Below are 27,379 nucleotides of genomic sequence, written 5' to 3'. Positions count from 1 at the left end.
AATCCAGTGACAATACCGCTATGTCGCCACCTCACCATACGATACATGGGAACACCACCACCTGCAAGTTCGCTCCAAGCCACACACAATCCTGACTTGGAAATATGGGCAGGATTCTCCCGCCTCCGAGCTGCGTGTTTCTCAGCAGCTGGCAGTGGAATTCTCTGCTCCCATCGCTGTCAATGGAAATTCTCATTGAAGCACCCCCACGCTGCTGGGAAGCCTGTGACTGCTGGCAGGATGGGAGAATCCCGCCACCAGCAAATGGCCAGAGAATTCCAGCCTATAATCACCATCCTTTCACTGTCACTGGGTCAAAATCCTACAACTCCCTCCCTATTATCTCCATGGGTGTACTTATACGACAGGTACTGCAGCAGTTCAAGAAAGTGGCTCACCACCCACCTTCTCAAGAGCAATTAGGCACGGCCAATAAAAATACTGGCCTAGCCAATGACGCCCACATCCCGTGAAAGAATAAATTTAAAAAGAGGGAGATTTAAGGATGAGAAAAAACTCGCTCAAACACATAAGCTTTAAGGGGCTCTTAAGAGGAGTAAATGGAGGTGGAAAGGTTTAACGAGGGAATTCCTGATAGCTAAAAACATAGTAGCCAAAAGGTTAATATAGGCAGAAGGAATGCGTAGGAGTCTGGATTCAGAAGAACCAAGAGTTTATTAGGGTTTATGGTATTAGAGAAGGCCACAGAGATAGGGAGGGGTAAAACAATGGAGGAATTTAAACAAAAGATAATTTTAAATTTGAGGCATTGGTGACTGGGACTCGAGGAAGTCAGAGGTTCAGGGTGACAGGTGATCAGAGCTTGGCATATGAGAAGATACTAACTTTGCTTGTGCCAAAGTTTACAATGTGAAGGATGTAATTGGAACAGGAGGTCACTGCATGAGATCAATCTGCAGATAACAACTGCTTGGATGATGGCCTTAGCAGCACAAACACTTTTAGTACTCGAGAATTTAAAGGGAAGAAGTGCCCCAAACGACCTGCACCCTAGGTTTTTAAAAGAGGTAGCTGCAGAAATAGTGGGTACAATTCAGTGGCTCTGTTGTGCCCGGCCCGGATATGGACGCAACAGGTGAATCGTCCGCGAGCCCAAAATTAGACCAACGCTGGGCTGATCGCAAGTCATCGACTCGCTCCCCCCACCCCGGCGCGATCTAGATCTCACCTTCATTTAAATACCCAATGCAGGATTCACCAGTGCCCAAAAGGCAGTACCTGGGAAGCCTTGCCTAGGTGCTGTTTAGTACTGGTCCACACAAACATGGACAAGGCGTAACAGCACCTGGGGGGTTCTCTCAGGACATTGGAGACCCCCCCCCCCCTCCCCATGGTTGAAGACAAGACAGGGTGATACCCTGGCACACCCCCGGCACCCGGATACTCTGACAATGCCAGCCTGGCACCCTGGCAGTGCCACACAGACACATTGGCTGTGCCAGGGTGCCTGGCTGGCACTGCCAGGGGCCTGGCCCAAGGGTCTTTGCCAGGTAGAGGGGAGTGAATGGGGTTCATAGGGGCCTCCCCAAGATTGGAGGAGTGAGGGCAGGGTCAAAAGAGCAATGGGGGGGCGGTGAAGGAAGATCGGAACTGCTGGACAAAATGGCTCCCAGATGTGAGGAGACTTTCCAGTTGCCGAGATGAGCTTGCCAGCACCCCCACACCCTTCATAACCGTCATCCACCCTCCTTTCATGGGCATGGCCCCCTCAGGCCCTGACCCTTGGCGGTGCCACCCAGACACATTGCCACCGTCACCCTGTGTTCCAGGGGGAGGGCCAGGGGGGCCACGCTGCCTGATCCCCGGCCACCCTGGGGCCTCTGATGGCTTGGGAGACCCACCTTGTGTGTCATTCCGCTGGTCCATGTTTGAGTAGACCAGTACTGAAAGGTGCCCAGTTGGAGCCTCCCTGGAGAGGCCGGTAGATCCCGGGTGAGCGCACTGTGTTCAAAACTGACTCAGCGATTGTGGCTTGGTCCAGTCCATTATGAGTGGGGTCCTGATCCCGATGCCTCGCAAGGTCTACCCTGATATCATGAGGTTTACTGGCTGACGGGAAGCCCGCGGCAAACTTCACTCGGCATCTACCAACCATGCCACACTCCTGTTCGAGTGTGACGCGCCCGTTAGATCGTGCCCAATATCTGTAATAATACATGCAATCAGTAAAGCCAGTTTGCTCAAAATCCAGAATTAAAAATGTTAATCAAAGGATAGGGAGAGACAATATTGACTTAATACCACAGCTCTAAAGAGTGCAGGGACAGAAGGACCTGGGGGTTCACGTGCATAGATCTATGAAATGACAGGTCATATGAGAGTAGAATCATAAAATCCCTACCGTGCAGGAGGCGGCCATTAGGCCCACCGTGTCTGCACCGACCCTCTAAAACCTGCTCAACCCTGGGCATGTGGTACAATTTAATCTTTGGACTGTGGGAGGGAATCCACATAGACATGGGGACAATATGCAAACTCCACACAGAGAGTCATCCAAGGCCAAAATTGAATTCAGGTCCCTGGTGCTATGAGGCAGCAGTGCTAACCACTTTGTTAACTATTCGAATAGTTAACAAAGTGTATAGGCCCTTTGGCTGCATCAATAGAAGTATTGAGTAAAGTAACCAGGAAAGTTATACTGAACCTTTATAAACCTCTAGTTAGGCCACAATTACAGTATTGTTTCCAGTTCTGGTCACCACACTTATAATAATAATCTTTATTGTTACAAGTGGACTTACATTAACACTGCAATGAAGTTACTGCGAAAAGCCCCTAGTCGCCACATTTCACTGCCTGTTCGCCTTTAGGAAGGATATGAGAGTCCTTGAGAAGGTGCAGAGGAATTTACCAGAATGATTCCAAATGAGGGCTACAATGTTAGGTTGGAGAAGCTGTTGTTTTATTTGGAGCAAAGGAGAGGTTTGAAAGAGATTACAACATGTTGCGAAAAGACAGAAAAAAAAATATACTGTTGCCATCAGCCAATAATAACGAGGATGCAGTTTTTTGGGCCAGAGATATAGGGTGAATGTGAGTGAAACTTTTTTTATGTAGCAAGAGGTAATGATCTGGAATGCAATGCCAATGGGGGTGGTGGATGCAGAGATGATCAATGATTTTGAAAGGAAATTGGATGGGTGCTTGAGGGAAATAAACTTGCAGGTCTGTAGGGGATTGAGCAGGAGAATGGGACTGGTCGGGTTGCTCCACAGAGAGTAGGCATGGACTCAAGAAGCTAAATAGCCTTCTCACCTGACTTAATTACCCTGTAACTCTATGTCAACCTACATTCACCTTTAAATTATAGCTCAAGTCTTGCATTTCTTCCACCTCTTTGTTCTGTAAGCATTTAAAATCAATAATTAAATACCTCAGTTTTCTTTTCCTATTGTTTGACACCACTTTGCCATTGTAAGTTAATGAGCCAAAACCTCATTTTCCCCATTGTTTACTCCTGCCAGACTAGAAGAATGTTTTAATGTTCTGCTTTATGTTTCCAGATTTGTTTCCCTCATGGGCTGGAATTTTACTACCGTTCCCTCCGCATGATCTTCTAGTCCTGCCGACGGCGAATCCCCAGTGGGTTACCCGGCGGCGGCGGGGGGGCATACAATGGGGAACTCTGTTGACAGTGCGGGACCAGAAAATCCGACTGTGGCCAATGGTGAGCTACCTGCGCCGCCACAAAACACACCGCGTGGCGTGGGAAAAGTCCCACCCCATTTCTACTTGCAGATCTCATCAGTTTCCTGACACTCCTCGGGCTATCTTTATAGATCATCCAATCCTTTTCTTTACCTCATCTGTAGATTCTCTATGTCCTCAGTCAAAATGAAAGGGTTTCTAGTGAGGAATGCTCCAAGCAGTTGATCGTCTACTCCCACATCCTTTAGGAATAGAAGTCGCCCTTTTATATCTCTGTCAAAATCCAACCGTAAGAGCATATTGGCCACATTCGGTCGCACTTCTAACTTAGACAGATCCACACCTGTAAGATATGATTAAAAGCAAAATGCATTAATAGTGCACAATGTCAAAAGCTATTTCTTTATTTTCTGGCTATGAAAATTAGTCATAAAAATAAAGTTGTTTTGCTTTTATACATGTTAACCATATATTTTTGCACAGAACAATATCACTGATCCCAGAATCCAAACACTGATTTATCCATATATGGAAGTTGAGAGAATGAGGGTAAGCGGTAGGATAATGATCTGGGGACCCAGGTTCGAATCCCATTATGGATGGTGATGGAACTTAAACTCAATAAAATATCTGGAATTATAAGTCTAATGATGACCATGAAACCATTGCCAAATGTCGTAAAAACCCATCTGGTTCATGAATATCCTTTAGAGAAGGAAATCTGCCATCCTTACCTGGTCTGGCTTACATGTGCTCCAGATCCACAGCAATGTGTTTGACTCTTAAATGCCCTCTGAAATGGCCTAGCAAGTTACTCAAGTTGTATTCAACCACAATGAAAACACAAAAAATTAATGGAACCGGAAGGACCACCAGGCAGCGAACCAGGCACCAGAAACGGCAACAGCAAAACTAGCCCGACCGACCCTGTAAAATCCTCCTTACTAACATGTAGGGGCTTGTAACAACGTTAGGAGAGCTGTCTCACAGACTAGTTAATCAACAGCCTGACATAATCACACTCACAGAATCATACCTTACAAACAATGTCCCAGACACCATTATCACTATACCAGGGTATGTCTCACCGGCAGGACAGACCCAGCAGAGGTGGTGACACAATGATATACTGTCGGGAGGGAGTTGCCCTGAGAGTGTTCAACATTCCATGAAGTCTCACGGCTTCAGTTTAAACATGGGCAAGGAAAACTCCTGCTGATTACCATGTACCGGCCACCATCAGCTGATTAATCATTACTCCTCCATGTTGAACACCACTTGGAGGAAGCACTGTGGTGCCAAGGGTGCAGAATATGATCTGGGCGGGAGACCAATGTCAGAGTGGCTCGGTAGTACCACCAAAGACTGATCTGGCTGGGTCCTAAAGGACATAGCTGCTAGACGGGGACAGGGAAGGTGGTGAAGGAACTAATAAGAGGGAAAAACATACTTGACCTCATCCTCACCAATCTGCCTGCTGCAGATGCATCTGTCCATGACAATAATCGGTAGAAGTGACCACTGCACAGTCGTTGTGGAGACAAAGTCCCATCTTCACATTGAGGCACTGGACTTGCAAAAGCTATGGGCCCTCACAATATTCCGGTAATAGTACCAAAGACTTGCGCTCCAGAACTTGCCACACCACTAGCCAAGCTGTTCCAGCATAGCTACAACACTGGCATCTACCCGGCAATGTGAAACCAGGTGAGGTAGGAGATGAGGAAATTAATAATATGAGAAGAATATCAAAAGAGAAAATATGAATGAGTGTACAATGTTTCCGGTTGCAATTTTCCTGATGAGTCTCTCAAAGTTTATGATCTGTACCACCATGTTTTAATAAAGGCTAATGAAGTACTGGGATATATTGCACAGATAGCCTAATGTTGAACAAAGATCACTATAATATCCTTACACAAGAATGTGATTAGGCTTCATTTAGAATTTTGTGTTCGGTTTTGGTCCCATCACATAACGGAAGATTTAGAGGCACTGAAAAAGGTCAGAGGAAGTCCATTAAAATAATATAGCACCAAATTTTCAGGCCTCTGGATCATTGAACACTAGACATATGAAGATGCACGTCAAGACCCTGTGGAAGTCCTGACGCATGGAAATACCTGGGAATTGCCGGAGAGGTTTCAACTTTCATTAGTGAATTCCCCTGTTCTCTGGGATCCTCCACTAAAGTCTCAGACTATGTTAGAGTCAGAGACTTCAAAGGTTCGACAGGACCCACCTGGGTCGTTGCCCAGGAATTGTTAGACAGGTTAAAAATATCCACAACTGACACTCCCAATCACCCAACTGACCCCGTGATAGAAATCTAGCTTTTAATATATAATAGGTTTAAAAGGAAGAAATAGTTCAAAATCAAAACGGCTTATTAAAGTGCTTCAGAATGACAATGGTTCATTAAGGTCACACAGTTCAAACAGACAAACAGTGAAAACTGCTGAATATAATGAGAATAATCAGATTATAACTCCAGACAGACACATTCGTTAGTATGTAAATCTGGGCAACGTTCCTAGTTCAGTGTTCATGAGAACTGATAAAGTATGGTGGAAATAGGATAACACAGTCACCCCGTACCAAAATTTGATGGACAGCCATTTCTATCAAATAAAATGAACTATAATTATTATGACCCAATCACAGACAGAAAGGGGACAGAACATTAACGATAGCAATTACCTTAAAAATAGGTGCCGATTTGGGCAATTTATTCCAGAATCATCTTACTTCATTTCTTTAATTATTTCCTGCGCTTTGCTCCGAAAGCCGCCATTTTGTCTATTTTCAACTTCTCTGAATTGTGTATTTTAACTTGAAGAAATCACCAAGAACTGTACTTTGTATTGAATTTGACTCAGTCATCTGTATTTGCCTGGACAAAACAAACTTTTAAAAATTCTGTATTTGCAAGCAAACTGACTTGATCAAGAGATATCTGAAAACTGACTAAATAAAGCTACAATTTAAAGCTGCCTGGTTTAGCACAGTGGGCTAAACAGCTGGCTTGTAATGCAGAATAATGCCAGCAACACAGGTTCAATTCCCGTACCGGCTTCCCTGAACAGGCGCTGGAATGTGGCGACTAGGGTCTTTTCACAGTAACTTAATTGAAGCCTACTTGTGACAAGTGTTTATTATTATTAATTTACTTCACGCATGACGCTCAGTTTAAGTTCTGTTGAGTAATATATAGTGCGGCGACACATAAGATATATTAACCAAAGTGCAGATCTATCATCCTGACAATCCCCCCCCCACCCCCCAAATCACAACTGCCTAACTCTCCTCCAAGTCCAACTACCACCCCCCAGACAACCTGACCACCAGCCCCCGATCCGGCACAACTACTACTGCCACCCCCACCCCATTGACCATCCGACACCACCACCCCCGTTCGCATGACATCACCCTTAACCCACTGTCCTCTGGATTTTTCTTTAAATTAAGAGCATCCAATTTTTTTTCCAATTAAGGGGAAATTTAGCTTGGCCTATCCACCTCACCTGCACATCTTTGGGTTGTGGGGGGCGAAACCCATCCAGACACATGGAGAATGTGCAAACTCCACACAGACAGTGAACCGGGGCCGGGACAGAACCTGGGTCCTCAGTGCCGTAGGCAGCAGTGCTAACCACTGTGTCACCCCTTCCTCTGGACTGTCTTTATTTCTAGGAGTTACTGATAGGTGGAACCATTTGATCATAATTCTTAAAACCAGTACCTGTATTGGTTAAAACTGTATTGGAAAAGCTCAATGGACTAAATGTCCTTTTCCTTTCAATAATTTTTGTATGTTTGTAGCCCACAGTGATTCAATTCTTAAATGGCACTAAACTTCAAAGAAAACCGTGAAGCTTGTGTACATAAAGACGTTATATACACGTGAATAACAGTCAGCTAGAATAGCCGGCTACATCTATGTCCAAGATGCTGGAATTATTTCAAAAGAATTGTTACGTACCCAGCAGCACCAACTTGGTTAGAGTTTCAGACTGGTCAACATAGTCACGCAGGGTAAAAGAGGTTGGAGGTAGTGGAGGACTTGCCTCAATTCGTAAAGCTTCTTCTTCAGATATTTCTTCAAACAGAGAAGGGGGTGGGGCATCATCTAATGCTGGGATTTAAATAAAAATACTAAATTAGCCAAAGATTACAATTCCAGAGCAGAACTGATGAAAGGTTTTCTCGCTGAAGCGTGAACTCTGTTTCTCTCTCCACATACATAGATTCCATAGGACAGTATTTTTCAAATTTTTTTGCCTGGCACCCATTTTTACCAATCGGCCTTCCTTCGGGACCCACGCCGGCCAGCTAATCCTGTGACCCCCGCCGGCCAGCCAGTCTTCGCGACCCACATTCTCCAAACTTCGCAACTGACTTTTTTGCTTACCTTGCGACAGGTGAGCCTGCTTGCTCCTCATGAACTCACTTGCTTTGTCGTTCAATGTTACATTTCTGCTAAGGGCTTCAGCTGATGATTTAAGTTTTCACTGCACCCTTTCAAAAAAATAAAGATGTTTGTCCTCAAACTTGCCATGCTTAGTCTTTAAATGCTTTTGAAGTTTTGAGGGTTTAGTCTTTCATTTGCCAGTACTTCCCTGGACATAATGCACATGGGCATTGCATCCTGATTTGCACTGGCGCAATTAATAAAGCCATACCTCAAGAAATCATCTTTCTACAGATTTGTTTCCGATTTCAGCTCCTTCTTAATGGGTTGTTCATCAGAGGCCCTGGAGCTCACGCCAGCACTGCTTTGTCCTGCCGTGGAGTCTCCTGAGAAGCTGTCTCCAGCAAGTTCAGTTGTGAGATCCTGGCCTGTTTGTATCTCTGGTTCTCTCTTCGTTATTATAAACTGATTTAACTTCAGTTCTTCACACACTCCTGTTGCTTGATTGCTGGTAGCTACAAAATGGAGGAATTTCTCATTCAGGATTTTGCAGCCAAAGCACGGAGCGCGTGACATCAGTGTACATTTTGTGCGTGTGACCTGCTCTCTCACCCCTTCTGGTGCGAAGACTCTGGCGTTTTTAAGAAGAAATCTGGTCCTGGGACAGCATGCTGACGACAGGTGGCGTTATTGGGACAGCGTGCTGACGTCAGGAGGTGGCATTCTGTCCTGCTGGGCAACGAGACTGTACACTGCTGGATCTGCCCGAGGGGCATGCTGGTGGACGCCATTCTCTTTTCTTTAAACAGCACATTGTGTCCCATGAGTTTTATTTGTTAAGACTGATAACTTATAATACGCCATTACAGTGACACACTAGCCAAGGTTTCAAACATTCACACAGATTTCACATGCTGGTGCTTAAATTCCACTTGCCCTGCCCCAGAGGAGAAACACATAATTTATTTTCTGTGATTACTGCTGGTGCCTTCTTCTTGTATCTTCTTGTTTGAAGAACAAACAAATTGCTGTAATCCCTGTTTATGTAGCTATCACATACTTCCTCCTCTCTGTGATGGTGGGGCAGCACGGTAGCATTGTGGATAGCACAATCGCTTCACAGCTCCAGGGTCCCAGGTTCGATTCCGGCTTGGGTCACTGTCTGTGCGAAGTCTGCACATCCTCCCCGTGTCTGCGTGGGTTTCCTCCGGGTGCTCCGGTTTCCTCCCACAGTCCAAAATGTGCAAGTTAGGTGGATTGGACATGATAAATTGCCCTTAGTGTCCAAAATTGCCCTTAGTGTTGGGTGGGGTTACTGGGTTATGGGGATAGGGTGGAGGTGTTAACCTTGGGTAGGGTGCTCTTTCCAGGAGCCGGTGCAGACTCGATGGGCTGAATGGCCTCCTTCTGCACGGTAAATTCTATGATCTATGTGAAGTACTTGTGGAAGCCAGTGAACTGGTGCTGACTGCTAGCATTGTGACCCGCCATTCTCACCCCTCACACAAACCTCACTTGGCCGCTCTCCGTGTCCATCACAGGCCCCGAGCTCCACCAATCCCACCGCTGGAAGTACTGCCCGCCTCCTCCTATTGGTCAACTGAACAATTAGACGTTGGATATGACATTAGGAAAGCTAATCACCCATTGGATAAAGTGGGTGCAATTGGATGGAGCAAGGCAAAATGCTGGGCTGCTGGCAGGCGCGGGCGGCATTCTCAATGTAAAAGCTGGTCGTGGCTGTTGGGTGCTTCTCTCGCAATCGGAAGGGCCACGACTGATCGCTCCATGACTCTCCCGACACTCGCCCGTGATCCACCCGCAGGTCGTGACCTTAGGCTTGAAAAATCATGCCATAAGATATACGGGCCATTCAGCCCAACCAGTCCATGCCAATGTTTATGCTTCACTTGAGCCTCCTCCCCTTTCCCCATCTAAGTCTATCATGAATCATATCACCTCTAATTCCTTTTTGCTCATATGCTTTCCAATTTCGCCTTAATACATGTACACTATTCATTTCAACCAATTCCCTGTGGTAGCGAGTTCCACATTCTCATCAGTCTTTGAGTAAAGAAATTTCTCCTGAATCACTTACTGGATTTCCTGGTGACTATCTTATATTGATGGCCTATAGTTGTCTTCTTCTACACAAGAGAAAACGTTCTCTCTGTCTCCACTCTATTAAAACCTTCTGGAATTTTAAATACCTCTAGTTTTGTTTTTCAAGAGATAAGAGACCTAGCCTGTCGGTCCTTTCCTCATACTTATATATTTCTGGCATCATCCTTGTAAACCTTCTCTCACTCTTTTCAGTGCCCTCCACCTCACTTTCCTCCTATAAGACACCACTTAAAACCTACTTCTTTGACCAAGCTTTTGCTCATCTGACCAGGTGGCAGTGGTTAGCACTGCTGCGTCACAGCGTCAGGGACCCGGGATTGATTCTAACTTTGGGTGACTGTCTGTGTGGAGTTTGCACATTCTCCCATGTATGCGTTGGTTTCCTCCCAAAGTCCAAAGATGTGCAGGTTAGGTGGATTGGCATGCTATATTGCCCTTTAGGATGGGGTTGCAGGAATAGGGCAGGGCATTGGGCCTGGGCAGGGTGGTCTTTCGAAGGGTTAATGCAGACTCAATGGGCCGAATGGCCCCCTTCTGCACTTTAGGGATTCTATTATGACCTAGGGATTCTATGATGACCTAGTATTCTCTTGTGTCTCCTGGAACCATTCTTCATCCGTAATGCTTTTGTGAAGCATCCTGGGATGTTTTACTACTTTAAAAGGTGCTAAATTGTTCTTGTATAGTTTTTTCATATAACGTGGTGACCATAACTGCATGCGGTATTCAAAGTCTGATCTAACCAAGAGTTTGATACAGGTTTAGCATAAATTCCCAATTTTTCAATTCTATTCCTCTAGTAATAAAGCCTAGAGCTTGGTTTTCTTTTTCTTATGGCTTTGCTGACATTTGTTCTCGACCCGCAGCAGATGATGTCACCAGGAAGTTATTTTAAAAGAAGTACATAGCTCTGTTGAACATGACTGGGACCAGCAAATGCATCATTCTTCCAGCTCAATGGGTAAAAATATTATATGATGCATCATTCACTCACATAAATCAGAGTCATTGCAGGTATTACTATATACATTTTATGTATCTCTAAAGCTGCCATCTCGTATGTGTTGAACTGCACAGTTTCAGTCTCTGCTTTGGACTTAGCCACATCACGACCATACAGAGGTGATAGTAACACACATGCACAGATCCCAGGTGAGAAGAGGTTTATACTCAGCTGCAGTGGCCTCAGTTAATCAAGCAGTCCATGGATATTGAACAGAGAGGCTTTTTTTTTTATTTTTATAACTGATATTTGGGCAAGGCACCAGAAGACAATTGAATTTGTGCTCCCAGTTCATTATGGATAACTAAAGGCTGCCTCACTGACAAGAAGCAGTTACACAGCATCTTTAGCAGAATAAGATATTTCAAGGAGTTTTATAGGAGTGCTATCAGATAAGGTTTGACACTGAGCCAGAAGACAGACTTGATTAATGGAAGACAAAAGAAAGATACATGGATTTTGGAAGAGAATTCCAGAGTTTAGGAGCCAGCTGACGGTTGGTTAAAATCAAATCCAAGCTACATTTTTTTGTTACTATAAACACCAAAAAATACAGCTTTTCTATCTGCTTACCCATAGGTTGTACGTCTATGGCTAGTCTAGATGGTTCTGTTTTGCCATGGTTTTGGTTTGTGTTTAGCAAAATACTGCTTTCTGTGAACCTTGCAGTGCCATCTTCCTCACTTGGTGGTGAGTCTGCTGCTGAAGAATTCAAGTTCGGATTTTCCAACCTCCAGAGTTTTTGAGTTAAGAGGCATGGATGTGTATTTAAACCAGACCAAGATCGAAGACTGTATGATGCTTTAGGCAACACCTTTGTTTCTTGCTTTGAAGAGAAAACCAGTCCAGTGATTCTCAATGAAGACCAACGGTAACATATGCGATGGCACAGTGAGGACATTTTTGTTCAATTTACCATGATCCTGTAAACAAAAAATTTTGATAAGTAAACATCAAGTTGTACCCATAAAACGTTTGGTAACGGTTATGTTAAAAGACAATTTTAAATGTTTCAAAACATTTCCCCTTTGAATACTTACAGATTTGAAACAGTAAAGCAAAATATGAAATGGAAACCATGGGCTGGATTTTCTGAGGTCACGACCCTGGAGTGGATATAATTTCAGGTCCCCGCACTACGTCCCTGATGATATGACCCTGATGGCCAACACGATTTTTAACAAGTAGCCGGTGTGTCCATTCACCATCCAATTACCGACCGCAGACAAGCTTCCAAGGCTGGAGGGCCAATAGAAGGTGCTCCACCACTGTCAGGGGTGGGAGCTGCCTATGTAGTTAGGAGACATTGATGCACATTTTAAACAGTGTTTCCTTAATCTCAAAAAAACCATCAGCATGGATGGGCCATCTCTCTGCGGAAGGGCTAGAAGCCACAGTTGTGGTCCTTTGACTACGGCAGGTACATGGGGGAGCGGGGGAGGGGGTATAGATTGTTGGGAGGGGGTTGCAGGAGATCTCGTCGGAGGAGGATGTTCTGCTGGCCCCTAGAGTAGTGATGGAAGCTTTACTAGAAATTACAGGAGATACTGGCCACAATCTTCCAATCTTCCTTGTATGTGGGGGTGGTGCCAGAGGATAGGAAACTTGGAAATATTGCATCCCTGTTTAAAATTGCGGAGAGGGATGATGCCAACAACTGAAAGCCACATAATGCCGTTGATGACAAGACTAGACAAAAATAAAACAAAATGAGTTGGCACTTGGAAACAAATAGATTAATAAACAAACGTCCACACAGATTTGTTTAAGGCAAATCGTGTTTGACTAACTTTGTTAATGTCCTTAATGTAGTAACAGACAGGGTTGATAACGGCAGTGCAGCTGATATAAATGGATTTTCAAAATGCATAATAAAGCACCACATTATAGACATGTTAGCAATATTGAAGCCCATGGGAATAAAGCGACAGCAGTTGCATGTATACATAATTGGCTAAGGTAAAGAAAGTAGAGTCCTGGTAAACAACTGTTCTTCCAGACGGGAGGGGAGTATGCAATGATGTTTGCCCAGGGGTCAGTGTTAAGACCACAGGACTCTCTGATATATTTAATTCAGAAAAGTTATAGGGCAGTCATAGAATTTACAGTGCAGAAGGAGGTCATTCGGCCCATCGAGTCTGCACCAGCCCTTGGAAAGAGCACCCTACCTAAGCCCACGCCACCACCCTATCCCCGTAACCCCACCTAACCTTTGGACACCAAGGGGCAATTTAGCATGGCCAATCCACCTAACCTGCACATCTTGGGACTGTGGGAGGAAACTGGAGTATCCGGAGGAAACCCACGCAGACACGGGGAGAACGTGCAAACTCCACGCAGCCAGTGTCCACTTGGATAAAAAAATAGTTTCGGAACAGAAAAAAAGGTGAGTTGTGGTAAATGGTCATTTTTCAGACTGGATAATGGTCAATAGTGGTCTTCCCCAAAAGGTCAGTGCTAGGGCCATTATTATTTTTGCTATATATAAATTACTAAGATATTGGAATAGAGTAAAATTTCAAAATTTGCCATTGTCACGCCTCCAGATTTGATAACAGTGAGGATCATACCACCACAGGACTTAGATAGACTAGCTGAATGAGAACACAATTGGCAGATGGAATTTAATATATAAAACGGTGAGGTGATACATTTTGGCATAGAGATAGAAAGAAGGAACAGACTTAATGACACATTTCTAAATAGTGTACAGGAATAAAGGGACCCGAGGGTGCACGTGTATATATCTTTGAAGGTGCCAGGACACATTGAGACTGCAGTTAGCAAAGCATATGGGATCCTGAACTTCATAAAATAGAGGCATTGAGTAAAAAAGCAGGGAAATTCTGCTGAACATTTATACAGCTCTGGTTAGGCCACAACTAGAGTACACTATAACCTTTCCAGTCTGGAATGCTTGGGATCAAGCCATTTATGGATTTCCGAACTTTCTGGAATATAGAATGACATTAGAATGCCTAACCACAAGTGTGTGATCAGAAAATACTGTAGATTCAAATTTTACCTGAAACATAAACATTGATAAAATGTTATAAAGCAATAATTAAATTTGTTTCACTTGTCCAAATATTGTATTTTCCACGTTTCTCCTCCCAGATACTGTACCAAAATTCTACCAATGACTTTGAGGGAACAGGCTATTCCATACACTGCTTTCTTGCACTAATCGTTTGAAGGGGCATGGAAGAAAGTGGGTGATAATTAACAGCAAGGGCAGTTAATTCTGGTTCCTTTGTTTCATTCAGTCTGCTGGTTGATGGGATTGGACTGGGTGATTTTGACGGTGTGCATGCACAGGATTTTCCAACTTCATCAAACATTTGTTGCAACCTCATTTGTTTCTTGTGGTTGAGTTGCTTCTTTATTAATTTCTCTTGGATTCGGTGCACATGCATTACATCTTGATGGCTTATAAAACTTTGTTGCTCTAGAAAGCGAATGAAGCGAGAGGCTAGATTTATCCCCTCTTCCACATTAATCTCATTAGAAAAATTATCTTCCGTTTTGCTGTTGCCAATATCCTCAGACTTGGGCTCTAAAACTATCTCTATTATCTCTGAATCTGTTGCTTGCTGCACACCTGGAGCATCATCTTCACCGTTTAGCCACGTCACAATATCTTGCTTGTCTAAATCAACACTTTGCATTTGCTTGGCATAACATAAGAGATCAGCTGCCTTTGCCTTGTTTACATTAAAGCCTTCAATGTTTTCCACTGCATCCTCATCATTAAGCATACTTGCAGGACACAACTTATGCCACGCATTTTGCAAGGTTCTCCTAGTGACACCGTTCCAAGCATTTGCCAAACACAAAATAGCATCTTCGATATTGACGGCCTTCTTAAAAGCATCAACACCACCAGTATTGTAGCTGTTCACAAGACGACGTAAAAAACTGTTCCTGTAGTGGCTTTTCATTGCTTTAGTAATTCCATGGTCCATTGGTTGAATTAAAGATGCGCAACTAGTGGGTAAATATGTAGGGAAGACATTGTCAGCATCTAATTGTTCTACAGGGGGGTGAGCTGAATAATTGTCCAAAAGAAGCACAATTTTGCAGTCTGCAGCTAACCCAATCTTTTGAGAGTGTGCACGCGCCTCGGGGACAAAATGATGATGGAACCAGTTACTCACGATCTCCTGAGTGACGCATGACCATTTGTTGGCCTCGTAAAGCACCGGCATGATTTTCATCCCTTTTAAAGCACAAGGTTTAGCACTTTTACCAACAACCAAGAGTTTACACTTGTGTGTTCCAGCAGCATTTGCACATGTGAGCACTGTGAGCCTTTCTTTTGACTCTTTGCGATTGCGGACCACTGTCCCCTCTGCACCAGCAAGCGTGCTTCGTGGCAAGCACCTCCAGAAAACATCCGTCTCGTCCGCATTATATATCTGCTCTAGGCTAAGACCCTCATCCTTCATCAACTTCGCAAACTCAGTTACATAACATTCAACAGCCTTTCTATCAGCAAGAAGCTGTTTGCCAGTAGCTTTTAGGTGAATCCCATGCCTATGTTTGAACTTTTGCAACCAACCTTGGGAGTACTCACAGGCAGAACTAATTCTCAAATCGGTATGAAATTCTTTAGCCTTTTCCATAAGCATTGTCCCTGACACAGGGAGCCCCTTACTACGGTGCTGTCGGAACCATTCATACAGCACACCATCATGGTCAGCAGATTTAGCACTATGCAGTGTTCTACGCTCACTAATTCCTTCAACTGTGTCACTTTCTGCACAGAATTTAAAGAGTTTTTCACGTTGTTTCCTGATGTCGTAAATTGTTGAAAGACCCACACCATACACCTCACACAAACTTTTCACCGAAGCACCCTTATCTAGTTTCTTTATGATTTCCACCTTTTCCGATATTGTCAGTGTGACATGTTTACGTTTTGTTGCATTTTTCTTAGATGTCATGGTGACAGTTTAAATTTTTTTTTAAACTATACCCTGGGAATACTTAGGTCTACTTAAAAGCACCTCTGCAACAGAGGGTAGCAAATGGCAAGTGAAAGCTGACTGTGTAGCATGGGGAAAACAGCATGAGATGACAAAGTAACTCAGCTCACAAATTCCCGTGCCTCCGTAGATTAGGTGAGGCCATGCCTTCTCGATTTGCTGCAGCACCCGAACAGCCGAGTGGCGAGCCGGTGAGTTTCCCGGGTTTGCTGAAAAGATTTCCGGACAAGCGGTCTTTCCAAACAATAGATTTCTGGACTGGAGAGGTTAGAGCATATTGTGTACAGTTCTGGTCACCACACTTTAGAAAGGATGCAAGCGTCCTTGAGAGGATGCAGAAGTAATTTACTTGAATAATTATGAATAATTCCAGGGATGAGGGATTTTAGCTGCAAGGTTAGGCTGGAGGAGCTGGGGTTGTTCTCTGTAGAACAAAGGTGGTTAAGGAAATTAATAGGTGTACAAGATTATTACAGCTTAGGTAAGGTAGACAAAGGTTAGGGAACACAGACTTTGGGTACAGATGCAGTGCAAAAGTGAAGAACTCCTTTATTATGCTACACAAGGGTGGTGAAAGTAAAATACTGCACGAGGGTGGTAAACACAATCAATCATTTCAAAAGGAAATCAGATGGATACATGAAGGGCTTTCAGGGCTACAGTGATGGAGCGGGGAAACGACTGGTTTGCTCTGAGTAGCGCAAACATATACACGATGGGCCAAATGGCCTCCTTCTGTGTCGTAAATGGCTACGTACAATGCTGGTAGGATGTGCGAGAGTCAATATAAATGAAATGGGGCTATTCTAAAAGCGGTGAAGGAACAGAAACAGGTCCTTAAAGGGGCGCAGCGGGTCGAGTAGTCTGTTTGAAGAGGCACTCGGAGGTCGGCCCGAGAACAGAAAATAAATTTGCTGCTGGGCCTTTGCCAAGCCGGATTGGCCTAAATCTGGAGTATTGTGCCAATTTCTGAGCACCGGGCTTGGGGAAAGAAACGAAGGCCTGTGAGAGCAAGAAGAGATGTTCCAGAATGGGACCAGTGAATAAAGAGGCCAGTCAGAATAACTGGGTATTGAGGTGAATCCTCTCCGACAATATCAACCAACACGCTCCGGGTACCCACCTTAATGATTCCGACCGGGAAGCACACACAGCAATGTGTGCACTCTGCTCCGGGGAAGATAAACAGCAGCGGACCGCACAGACTGCCCCTGCCACAGCCAATACTGGCTGCTCCCATATTAAATTGCTCACTGTTTACACAAAACTCTGAGTGTTTACAGCGCAGCCTCACCCACACCCAGGGTTTAAGACAAGCCAGTACCTCGGCGGGCAGAATGCACTCATCGACATCAGGCGAAGATTCGTTTTTAAACCCAGTGGCAAAGTCTCGAGGCCCATGGGGAGTGAAGTGCAGCTGAGCCGGGAATAGCGACGGTCTCTAAATAACATAAAAATACAGACTCGAGCTCCTCCCCTCGGCGTTGCTGCTGATCAGAGCAGTCTGGGCTGGAGAAGGGTTACCCCTCTATCCATCAGCTCCTTCACTGCTGATCAGTGCAGTCTGGGCTGGGGAGGGTTTACCCCTCTATCCATCAGCTCCCTCACTGCTGATCAGAGCAGACTGGGCTGGGGAGGGTTTACCCCTCTATCCATCAACTCCTACACTGCTGATCAGAGCAGTCTGGGCTGGGGAGGGTTTACCCCTCTATCCATCAGCTCCCTCACTGCTGATCAGAGCAGACTGGGCTGGGGAAGGTTTACCCCTCTATCCATCAGCTCCGTCACTGCTGATCAGGGCAGACTGGGCTGGGGAAGGTTTACCCCTCTATCCATCAGCTCCTTCACACACTCTGCTGATCAGAGCAGTCTGGGCAGGGGAAGGGTTACCCCTCTATCCATCAGCTCCTTTACACACTGCTGATCAGAGTAGACTGGGCTGGGTACGGTTTACCCCTCTATCCATCAGCTCCTTCACACACTCTGCTGATCAGAGTAGACTGGGCTGGGGACGGTTTACCCCTCTATCCATCAGCTCCTTCAGTTTACACCTCTGTCCATCAGAACCTTCACACACTCTGCTGATCAGAGCAGTCTGGGCTGGGGAAGCCTTACTCCTCGATCCATCAGCCCTTCACTCACTCTGCTGATCAGAGCAGACTGGGCAGGGGAGGGTTTACCCCTCTATCCATCAGCTTCTTCCACTGCTGATCAGAGCAGACTGGGCTGGGGAGGTTTACCCCTCTATCCATCAGCTACTTCACTCTGCTGATCAGAGCAGACTGGGCTGGGGAGGGTTTACCCCTCTATCCATCAGCTCCTTCACACACACTGCTGATCAGAGCAGTCTGGGCTGGGAAAGGTTTACACCTCTATCCATCAGCTCCTTCACTGCTGATCAGAGCAGACTGGGCTGGGAAAGGTTTACACCTCTGTCCATCAGCTCCTTCACACGCTCTGCTGATCAGAGCAGACTGGGCTGGGGAAGGCTTACCCCTCTATCCATCAGCTCCGTCACTGCTGATCAGAGCAGACTGGGCTGGGGAGGGTTTACCCCTCTATCCATCAGCTCCTTCACACACTCTGCTGATCAGAGCAGACTGGGCTGGGGAAGGCTTACCCCTCTATCCATCAGCTCCTTCACTCTGCTGATCAGAGCAGTCTGGGCTGGGGAGGGTTTACCCCTCTATCCATCAGCTCCTTCACTCTGCTGATCAGAGCAGTCTGGGCTGGGGAGGGTTTACCCCTCTATCCATCAGCTCCTTCACTGCTGATCAGAGCAGTCTGGGCTGGGGAAGGGTTTACCCCTCTATCCATCAGCTCCTCACTGCTGATCAGAGCAGTCTGGGCTGGGGAGGGTTTACCCCTCTATCCATCAGCTCCTTCACTGCTGATCAGAGCAGTGGGCTGGGGAAGGTTTACCCCTCTATCCATCAGCTCCTTCACTCTACTGATCAGAGCAGACTGGGCTGGGGAAGGGATACCCCTCTATCCATCAGCTCCTTCACTCTGCTGATCAGAGCAGACTGGGCTGGGGAAGGGATACCCCTCTATCCATCAGCTCCTTCACTCTGCTGATCAGAGCAGTCTGGACTGGGGAGGGCTTACCCCCTATCCATCAGCTCCTTCACACACTCTGCTGATCAGAGCACTGGGCTGGGGAAGGCTTACCCCTCTATCCATCAGCTCCTTCACTCTGCTGACCAGAGCAGTCTGGGCTGGGGAAGGTTTACCCCTCTATCCATCAGCTCCTTCACACTCTGCTGATCGAGTCTGGGCTGGGGAAGGTTTACCCCTCTATCCATCAGCTCCTTCACTTTGCTGATCAGAGCTGTCTGGGCTGGGGAGAATTACCCCTCTATCCATCAGCTCCTTCACTCTGCTGATCAGAGCAGTCTGGGCTGGGGAGGGTTTACCCCTCTATCCATCAGCTCCTTCACACACTCTGCTGATCAGAGCAGTCTGGGCTGGGGAAGGTTTACCCCTCTATCCATCAGCTCCTTCACTTTGCTGATCAGAGCTGTCTGGGCTGGGGAGGAATTACCCCTCTATCCATCAGCTCCTTCACTCTGCTGATCAGAGCAGTCTGGGCTGGGGAAGTTTTACCCCTCTATCCATCAGCTCCTTCACTGCTTATCGGCAGTGTGGGCTGGGGAGGGTTTACCCCTCTATCCATCAGCTCCTTCACTGCTGATCAGAGCAGTCTGGGCTGGGGAGGGTTACCCTCTATCCATCAGCTCCTTCACTCTACTGATCAGAGCAGACTGGGCTGGGGAAGGGATACCCCTCTATCCATCAGCTCCTTCACTCTGCTGATCAGAGCAGACTGGGCTGGGGAAGGGATACCCCTCTATCCATCAGCTCCTTCACTCTGCTGATCAGAGCAGTCTGGGCTGGGGAGGGTTTACCCCTCTATCCATCAGCTCCTTCACACACTCTGCTGATCAGAGCAGACTGGGCTGGGGAAGGCTTACCCCTCTATCCATCAGCTCCTTCATTCTGCTGACCAGAGCAGTCTGGGCTGGGGAAGGTTTACCCCTCTATCCATCAGCTCCTTCACACACTCTGCTGATCAGAGCAGTCTGGGCTGGGGAAGGTTTACCCCTCTATCCATCAGCTCCTTCACTCTGCTGACAGAGCAGTCTGGGCTGGTGAAGGTTTACCCTCTATCCATCAGCTCCTTCACTTTGCTGATCAGCTGTCTGGGCTGGGGAGGTTACCCCTCTATCCATCAGCTCCTTCACTCTGCTGATCAGAGCAGTGGGCTGGGGAAGTTTACCCCTCTATCCATCAGCTCCTTCACTGCTATCAGAGCAGTGGGCTGGGGAGGGTTTACCCTCTATCCATCAGCTCCTTCACTGCTGATCAGAGCAGTCTGGGCTGGGGAGGGTTTACCCCTCTATCCATCAGCTCCTTCACTGCTGATCCGAGCAGTCTGGGCTGGGGAAGGTTTACCCCTCTATCCATCAGCTCCTTCACTCTACTGATCAGAGCAGACTGGGCTGGGGAAGGGATACCCTCTATCCATCAGCTCCTTCACTCTGCTGATCAGAGCAGTGGGCTGGGGAAGGTACCCCTCTATCCATCAGCTCCTTCACTCTGCTGATCAGAGCAGTCTGGGCTGGGGAGGTTTACCCCCTATCCATCAGCTCCTTCACTCTGCTGATCAGAGCAGTCTGGGCTGGGGAAGTTACCCCTCTATCCATCAGCTCCTTCACTCTTGCTGATCAGAGCAGTCTGGGCTGGGGAAGGTTACCCCTCTATCCATCAGCTCCTTCACTCTGCTGATCAGAGCAGTCTGGGCTGGGGAAGTTTACCCCTCTATCCATCAGCTCCTTCACTGCTGATCAGAGCAGTGGGCTGGGGAAGGCTTACCCCTCTATCCATCAGCTCCTTCACTCTGCTGATCAGAGCAGTCTGGGCTGGGGAGGTTTACCCCTCTATCCATCAGCTCCTTCTCTGCTGATCAGAGCAGTCTGGGCTGGGGAGGCTTACCCCTCTATCCATCAGCTCCTTCACTGCTGATCAGAGCAGTCTGGGCTGGGGGTTTACCCCTCTATCCATCAGCTCCTTCACTCTGCTGATCAGAGCAGACTGGGCTGGGGAAGGTTACCCTCTATCCATCAGCTCCTTCACTCTGCTGATCAGAGCAGTCTGGGCTGGGGAAGGGACCCCTCTATCCATCAGCTCCTTCACTCTGCTATCAGAGCACTGGGCTGGGGAAGGGTTTACCCCTCTATCCATCAGCTCCTTCACTCTGCTGACAGAGCAGTCTGGGCTGGGGAAGGTTTACCCTCTATCCATCAGCTCCTTCACTTGCTGATCAGAGCTGTCTGGGCTGGGGAGGTTACCCCTCTATCCATCAGCTCTTCACTCTGCTGATCAGAGCAGTCTGGGCTGGGGAAGTTTACCCCTCTATCCATCAGCTCCTTCACTGCTGATCAGAGCAGTCTGGGCTGGGGAGGGTTTACCCCTCTATCCATCAGCTCCTTCACTCTGCTGATCAGAGCAGTCTGTGCTGGGGAAGGTTCACCCTTCTGTCCATCAGCTCCTTCACTCACTCTGCTGATCAGATCAGACTAGGCTGGGGAGGGTTTCCCCTCTATCAATCAGCTCCTTCACTCTGCTGATCAGAGCAGACTGGGCTGGGGAAGGTTTACCCCTCTATCCATCAGCTCCTTCACTCACTTTGCTGATCAGAGCAGATTGGGCTGGGGCTAATCAGAGCAGATTGGGCTGGGGCTGATCAGAGCAGACTGGGCTGGGGCTGATCAGAGCAGGCTGGGGCTGGGGCTGGGGCTGCCCACCCCCCAACCACCACAATCCCTTTATCAGCTGTTTCTCTCACCTGGCAGATTGTAGGTAGGATTCAAAAATATCTCTCAGCTTCCTCTCACTCCGAATAGTGGCTATTTCTCTTGCTTGCCTGTATCCCCCCTCCTTACAGACTCAAGACTGGGTTGGGAAAGTAGTCTCTCCTTGTTATCAGTTATTTCTCTCTACATCAGCTATTTCTCTCATCTATCAGTTATCTCTCTCTCCCTCCATCAGCTAATTTTCTCTGTGTCAGCTATTTCTCTCTTTCTATTTCTCTCTCAGCTATTCCTCTTTCTATCAGCTGTCTTTTTTCTCTGTCGATACTCCCCCTCCCCACGTGCTCCAAGGACGTTCTAAAATGTAGCTGTGTGCCTGAATGGAACAGTCCACCATCAACGACAGGGGAGTGTTTTTCACACATCTTTCTTTTAGATTAATAGACAGCATCTCGCAATTTCAAAATATCCCACCTTATATGTAAAAGATGTACATGTTGTGTGTCTGATCAATGCCCTGCCAGTGTTGCCCGGAGGAGGTGTTTTTGTATTTGAGGGTTAGTTATTCCCCCCCCTCTGTCTGTCTCAGACTGGTTGACGTTGGAGTGTTCTGGCTCTCTGGGCTCTTGCTGGCTGCCGCGACTTGTCGGGCGGAGCGCTGCAGCCATGGTGTCCGGTATAGGCAGCAGGACAATCAGCAAGAACGATGTGAATTATAAACTGCATTTCCGTATGATCAACGAGCAGCAAGTGGAGGATATCACCATAGACTTCTTCTACAAGCCTCACACCATCACTCTGCTCACTTTCACTATCATCAGTGTCATGTATTTCGCCTTTACCAGGTAGCTGGCTGCGCCCAGCCCTCCCTCCCCTTGCTTTGCCTGCTCTCTCTCTCTCTCTCTATCAATCAGCTGGTCTCGTTTCACATCCCGGCATGAGTACCAGGCTGGCTTTCCAGAGATTCTACTGCTAGGCCTGTGCTATAATGTATCACTTTTGTAAACTTCCTTGCCCGGTTTCGATTCTATGTCGATTTTTCCTTTCTCCTTCTGAATAAACCTTCCACTTTGTCTCGCATATCAGTGCGGGTGGATTGTGAAATTTTATTGCTCCGTAAAATGTTGTGTCTAATAAACTAATGCGTTTCCCAAATGCTTTTGATAGGACTTAAATCCTGAAATAAAAATCCCCAACTGTTACCGTTGTTTTCAAATCTAGGGATGATACAAGTCTAGAAGATAATATATGGAAGGGCGTTCTTTCAGTGGTGTTCTTCTTTCTAATTGTAAGTGTTTTAGCATTTCCTAATGGTAAGTTGTTTGTTACTAGCGAGAATTGCGATTTATCACAATTCTTGCATATTATTTTACATATTCTGAAACAATTTATTTATCTAAAGATGCATTGTTTAAGGATTTTTATTTCAATTTTACAGGTCCTTTCACCCGACCACATCCAGCAATATGGAGGATGGTTTTTGGTGAGGTCAAAAGCCTGTTTATTCTAAACTATGCATTTGTTGAAGTCTTTCCTGATATTTGGGACTTGGATTTCTTTCCTCCAGCAGTTGGATTCGTATTTTGTCTGAAAAGTATTGGCCGCTTGCTTTTAAAAAGTTGGCAAGTAGAATGACTAGCCATAGGTTGCTGGTTTGATTTCCCCATGAATAAATTGTGAATGTCTGTAGTAAAAGTTGGATCAGCCTGGCAATTCACTCCACCTGATTATTGGCCAGGAGGCAAGGATGTACATTTATCTCAGCTAATCAATGTGCACTAGACTAGACAAATGCTTCATTGTCTGACAGTAATTAAACTGACAAACTGCTTATAATTGCAATAGCTTTTAACTTGGTCCATCTAACAACATTGCAATGAAGACCAAGAAATTTTGACAGAAGGCATCACTGTTTTGTCTGGCTTCAAAGCTGCAATCAGAATGTTCTTAAATATAAAAATATATATATTTATGCTGTGCATTTCACATCCTCAGGATGTGCTAAAGTGCTTCATAGAAGTGTGATTGAAGTGTCGTTGCTATTGTAGAATTATTTTGTGCAGAAGGTACCTCCATTTGGCTCATCATACTTGAACTGGCTCTCAAGAACTACCTGATTAGTTCCACCCCAACTCCTGTTCTTTCCCCATTAAAGTTCTGCTTTGTAAAATACTAATGAGCTTCCCTTTTTTCAAAAAAAGATTTTGAATTCTGCTTGGTTATTCTGTGTTATATCAGCTCTCTGCTTAAAAGCGTTCCCCAAGCAATCCCTTTGTATTCTGGCAGTGAATTTAAGTTGATGCCCTTGAGTTACCAACTTACTGATTGGTGGAAAATAGTTTTACCTTGACGAAAGCCCTCTGAATTTTGAATTCCAAAGCATTTAGAACAACTTGTATTTACACAGTGCCTTTAACATAATAAAACATCCCAAAGCACGTCACTCGAGTGTAAATGAGACTTGAAGCCTCATAGGTATATATTGGCAGATGATTCAATTATTGCACAACAAATTTACATGTAGCAAGGTTCCATAAATACTATGAAGTAAATGACCAGATCATAATTTTGATGGTTTCAGGTGAGGGCGGAATTTTGTCAAAGGTACTCTGAAAACGTTGTCACTCCTCTTGAAATAACACCATGCAAGCCTTTATATCAATCTGAGCAGGCATAAAGAGAATTATTTAACATCCCAGTCTTTAAGCAAAATGATTTTTTATGGCACACATACTGTTGGTGTCATGCTTGGTTCTTGGCCTCTGCACTGGTGAGTACCGGTGTCTATCCAATTTTTGCATCAATCACTTGAAATACAATCTGCCCTGTAACCTGCAGCTGAAAACAACTTTGAATGGCCATGTCATGTGAAAATAATGGGCAAAATATCCCAAATGTACATCTCAACTGCAAACCGGGTGATTCCAATTGTGAAACTTAATTCAGCTTCTGAACTATTGCTTGTTAGAAAATTTGCAATAGTCTTTTGTAATTTTTAAAATATTGGTGGGGAGTCAGTGGCATTGTTGTATTGCCACTGGGCTAGTAATCCAGAGACCCAGGGTAGTGCTGTGGGGCCCAGGGTTCAAATTCCACCACAGCAGGTGGTGAAATTTGAATTCAATAAGAATCGAGGATTAAAAGTCTAATGATGACCATAAACCATTGCTGATTGTCATAAAAACCCATCTGGTTCACTCATGTCCTTCAGGGAAGGAACTCTGCCATTCTTACCTGGTCTGGCCTTCATGCGACTCCAGATCCACAGCAGTGTGGTTGACTCTTAACTTCCCTGTTGAAGTGGCCCAGCAAACCACTTAGTTCAAGGGAACTTGGCGATGGGCAAGATTAAGGGCACTTGGGGATGGGCAACAAATGCTGGCCAGCCAGCAACGCCCACATCCCAAGAACAAATTTTTTTAAAAAAGTTATGTGGTCATTAAATAGCTCAAAATTCTCCTATTGCCATTTTTTTTTCATGACAATCCAGAAACCTTTCCTTTCACTCTAAATTTTGCTCTTTGGTAGATAAGAGGGCTCATCAATTGCATTTACTAAAAGTTCAATGCACAGATCAACCTGATGACCTCCCCTGAAGCTTGGGCAATGTAATGTTTACCATGTGTTTTGCTTTATTTTATGTAATACTCCAGGCCTCAGCGTGCTGTATTTCCTTTTTTTGGTGTTCCTGCTGTTCTTGAATTTTGAACAAGTGAAATCTGTTATGTATTGGCTGGACCCTAATCTACGTTATGCCACTCGTGAAGCAGATGTGATGGTATGTACAGCATTAATATCTTTAGAGTATCACGTTGTCTGTGTTGTAGCAATACTTTCATGAAGATTAAAAGCCTGGAACTTTTGTTTTCATTCTATTGGTTGTTTCTTATTGTTTTAAGATATGGAGAAAAATCTAGAATGTATTCAAACCATTGCCCTATTTAAATTCATAATGCACCTATTTACAATATCCAACTGTATTTTGAACATTCGTGATGTTATTTGTCTTCAATTTCATAGAAATGTCTTGACTTGTCGGATTTTTGTAAACATCACATGTTTTATTGTTTCAGTTGATCCGAAGCTCAATTCTCAAGTGGTCATGATATTACTTCATGGGCGAGTAGAGTTGATGATGTTGTTTTGCAGGAAATCAAATCAATGACAAATCGGCCCTATGCAAAATAAATGTTCTGGAGTTGTTTAACTCAGTTAATAAGTGAACATTGGTGTGCAGTTATGGCCTGAGATACACAAATGGTAACGGCCAGTTCAAACTTGTAATCACAATTACAAGTATTGTTAATTATTGCAAGCTAGTAACGGCATGTGGCGCAGTGGTTAGCACTGGGACTGCAGCTCTGAGGACCCGGTTTCGAATCCCGGCCCTGGGTCACTGTGTGGAGTTTGTGCATTCTCCCCATGTCTGCATGGGTTTAACCCCCACAACCCAAAATATGCGCAGGTTAGGTGGATTGGCCATGCTAAATTGCCCCTAAAATTAGAAAAAACAATTGGGCACTCTAAATTTAAAAAAAAAATTGCAAGCTAAACCATTTTAAATAGTTCATCTTATTCTTTAATGGTTTATAACCTACACTGCACGGATTGCAGTAGTTCAAGAAGACAGCTCACCACCCACCTTCTCAAGGGCAGTCAGGGTAGGCAATAAATGCAGGCCTAGCCAACAACGTCCACATTCCTATGAATAAATTAAAAGTCAAGTTTGTAAATCTAATATGAAAATCTTGACATTATTAATAAGAAGCTGAGAAGGATTTTGCACAGTTTGGAATTAGAGGCCTTCTTATTCTGTTGTAAATAAGTAACCTTCAAAAGAGTAATTTTCTGGAAATACTTGGTTAAGATTACTGGTTAGTTGTAATGCAACTTAATTCCCAGCAAGTAGACCTGAAGTTCAACTTGGTCACGACTAATATTTTAAATTTGTGTTCTCTTCCAATTTTGGATCAGCTGCCCCGATCTTTACCAGTCATTTTAGGAAAAAAGCTAAAGCTGCATTATTGATGTGAGGAAAGAGAACGGTTTTTGCAGCAGTCACTTTTTGTTGGCTCAATCAAGCATGAATGTTTTTATGGCAAAGTCTGAATGTTGTTTTTTTTTTTCTGATTGGAGAGCTAGTGTATGGCTTCGAAAAAAAACCAAAAAAGTCTATTGTTCTAAAGTTGGTATTCAACTCCTGTCTTTCCCTGTGGTTACTTGGTTCATTTTACATATGCATATAGGAAATGAGCAGTCTGTCCCATGCAGTTGCAATGCTGTATATACATACATCAGGTCAAGAGATGCCCTATCCCTTCGATGCCCTGCACATCAATTACATGTTTTCCGAAATTTTATATTCTCCATG

At 45.3% G+C, this 27,379-nt stretch overlaps 3 protein-coding genes across 9 annotated transcripts in view; 1 reads left to right on the top strand and 2 right to left on the bottom strand.

The window, feature by feature from the left end:
* mterf3 (mitochondrial transcription termination factor 3) overlaps positions 1-22,310 on the bottom strand; it is a 30,071-nt gene extending 7,761 nt beyond the window's left edge. The window contains exons 1-5 of one of the 7 annotated variants that reach the window (XM_038808969.1): positions 22,044-22,309; positions 12,248-12,495; positions 11,781-12,130; positions 7,652-7,804; positions 3,823-4,012 (exon numbers count right to left, since the gene is read on the bottom strand). In XM_038808969.1, the coding sequence (XP_038664897.1) occupies positions 3,823-4,012; positions 7,652-7,804; positions 11,781-12,108 (671 nt within the window). In that variant the 5' untranslated portion in view covers positions 12,109-12,130; positions 12,248-12,495; positions 22,044-22,309. The other 6 variants (XM_038808968.1, XM_038808970.1, XM_038808972.1 and 3 more) reach the window with 6 other exon arrangements.
* LOC119972380 (jerky protein homolog) lies at positions 13,426-16,309 on the bottom strand. Its single transcript, XM_038808967.1, has one exon. The coding sequence runs from the start codon at positions 16,151-16,153 to the stop codon at positions 14,366-14,368; it is 1,788 nt and encodes a 595-aa protein (XP_038664895.1). The 5' UTR covers positions 16,154-16,309; the 3' UTR covers positions 13,426-14,365.
* Positions 22,311-22,612: 302 nt separating the features above from the next.
* The window catches only part of ptdss1b (phosphatidylserine synthase 1b), a 61,443-nt gene continuing 56,676 nt past the window's right edge, over positions 22,613-27,379 (top strand). The window contains 4 exon segments of the mRNA XM_038808977.1: positions 22,613-22,853; positions 23,230-23,321; positions 23,447-23,491; positions 25,662-25,786. Of these exon segments, the coding sequence (XP_038664905.1) occupies positions 22,675-22,853; positions 23,230-23,321; positions 23,447-23,491; positions 25,662-25,786 (441 nt within the window). The 5' untranslated portion in view covers positions 22,613-22,674.

Source organism: Scyliorhinus canicula, chromosome 10, assembly GCF_902713615.1.
Source record: "Scyliorhinus canicula chromosome 10, sScyCan1.1, whole genome shotgun sequence".
Taxonomy (NCBI): Eukaryota; Metazoa; Chordata; class Chondrichthyes; order Carcharhiniformes; family Scyliorhinidae; genus Scyliorhinus; species Scyliorhinus canicula.
This window is presented reverse-complemented; position numbering and strand designations above follow the sequence as displayed.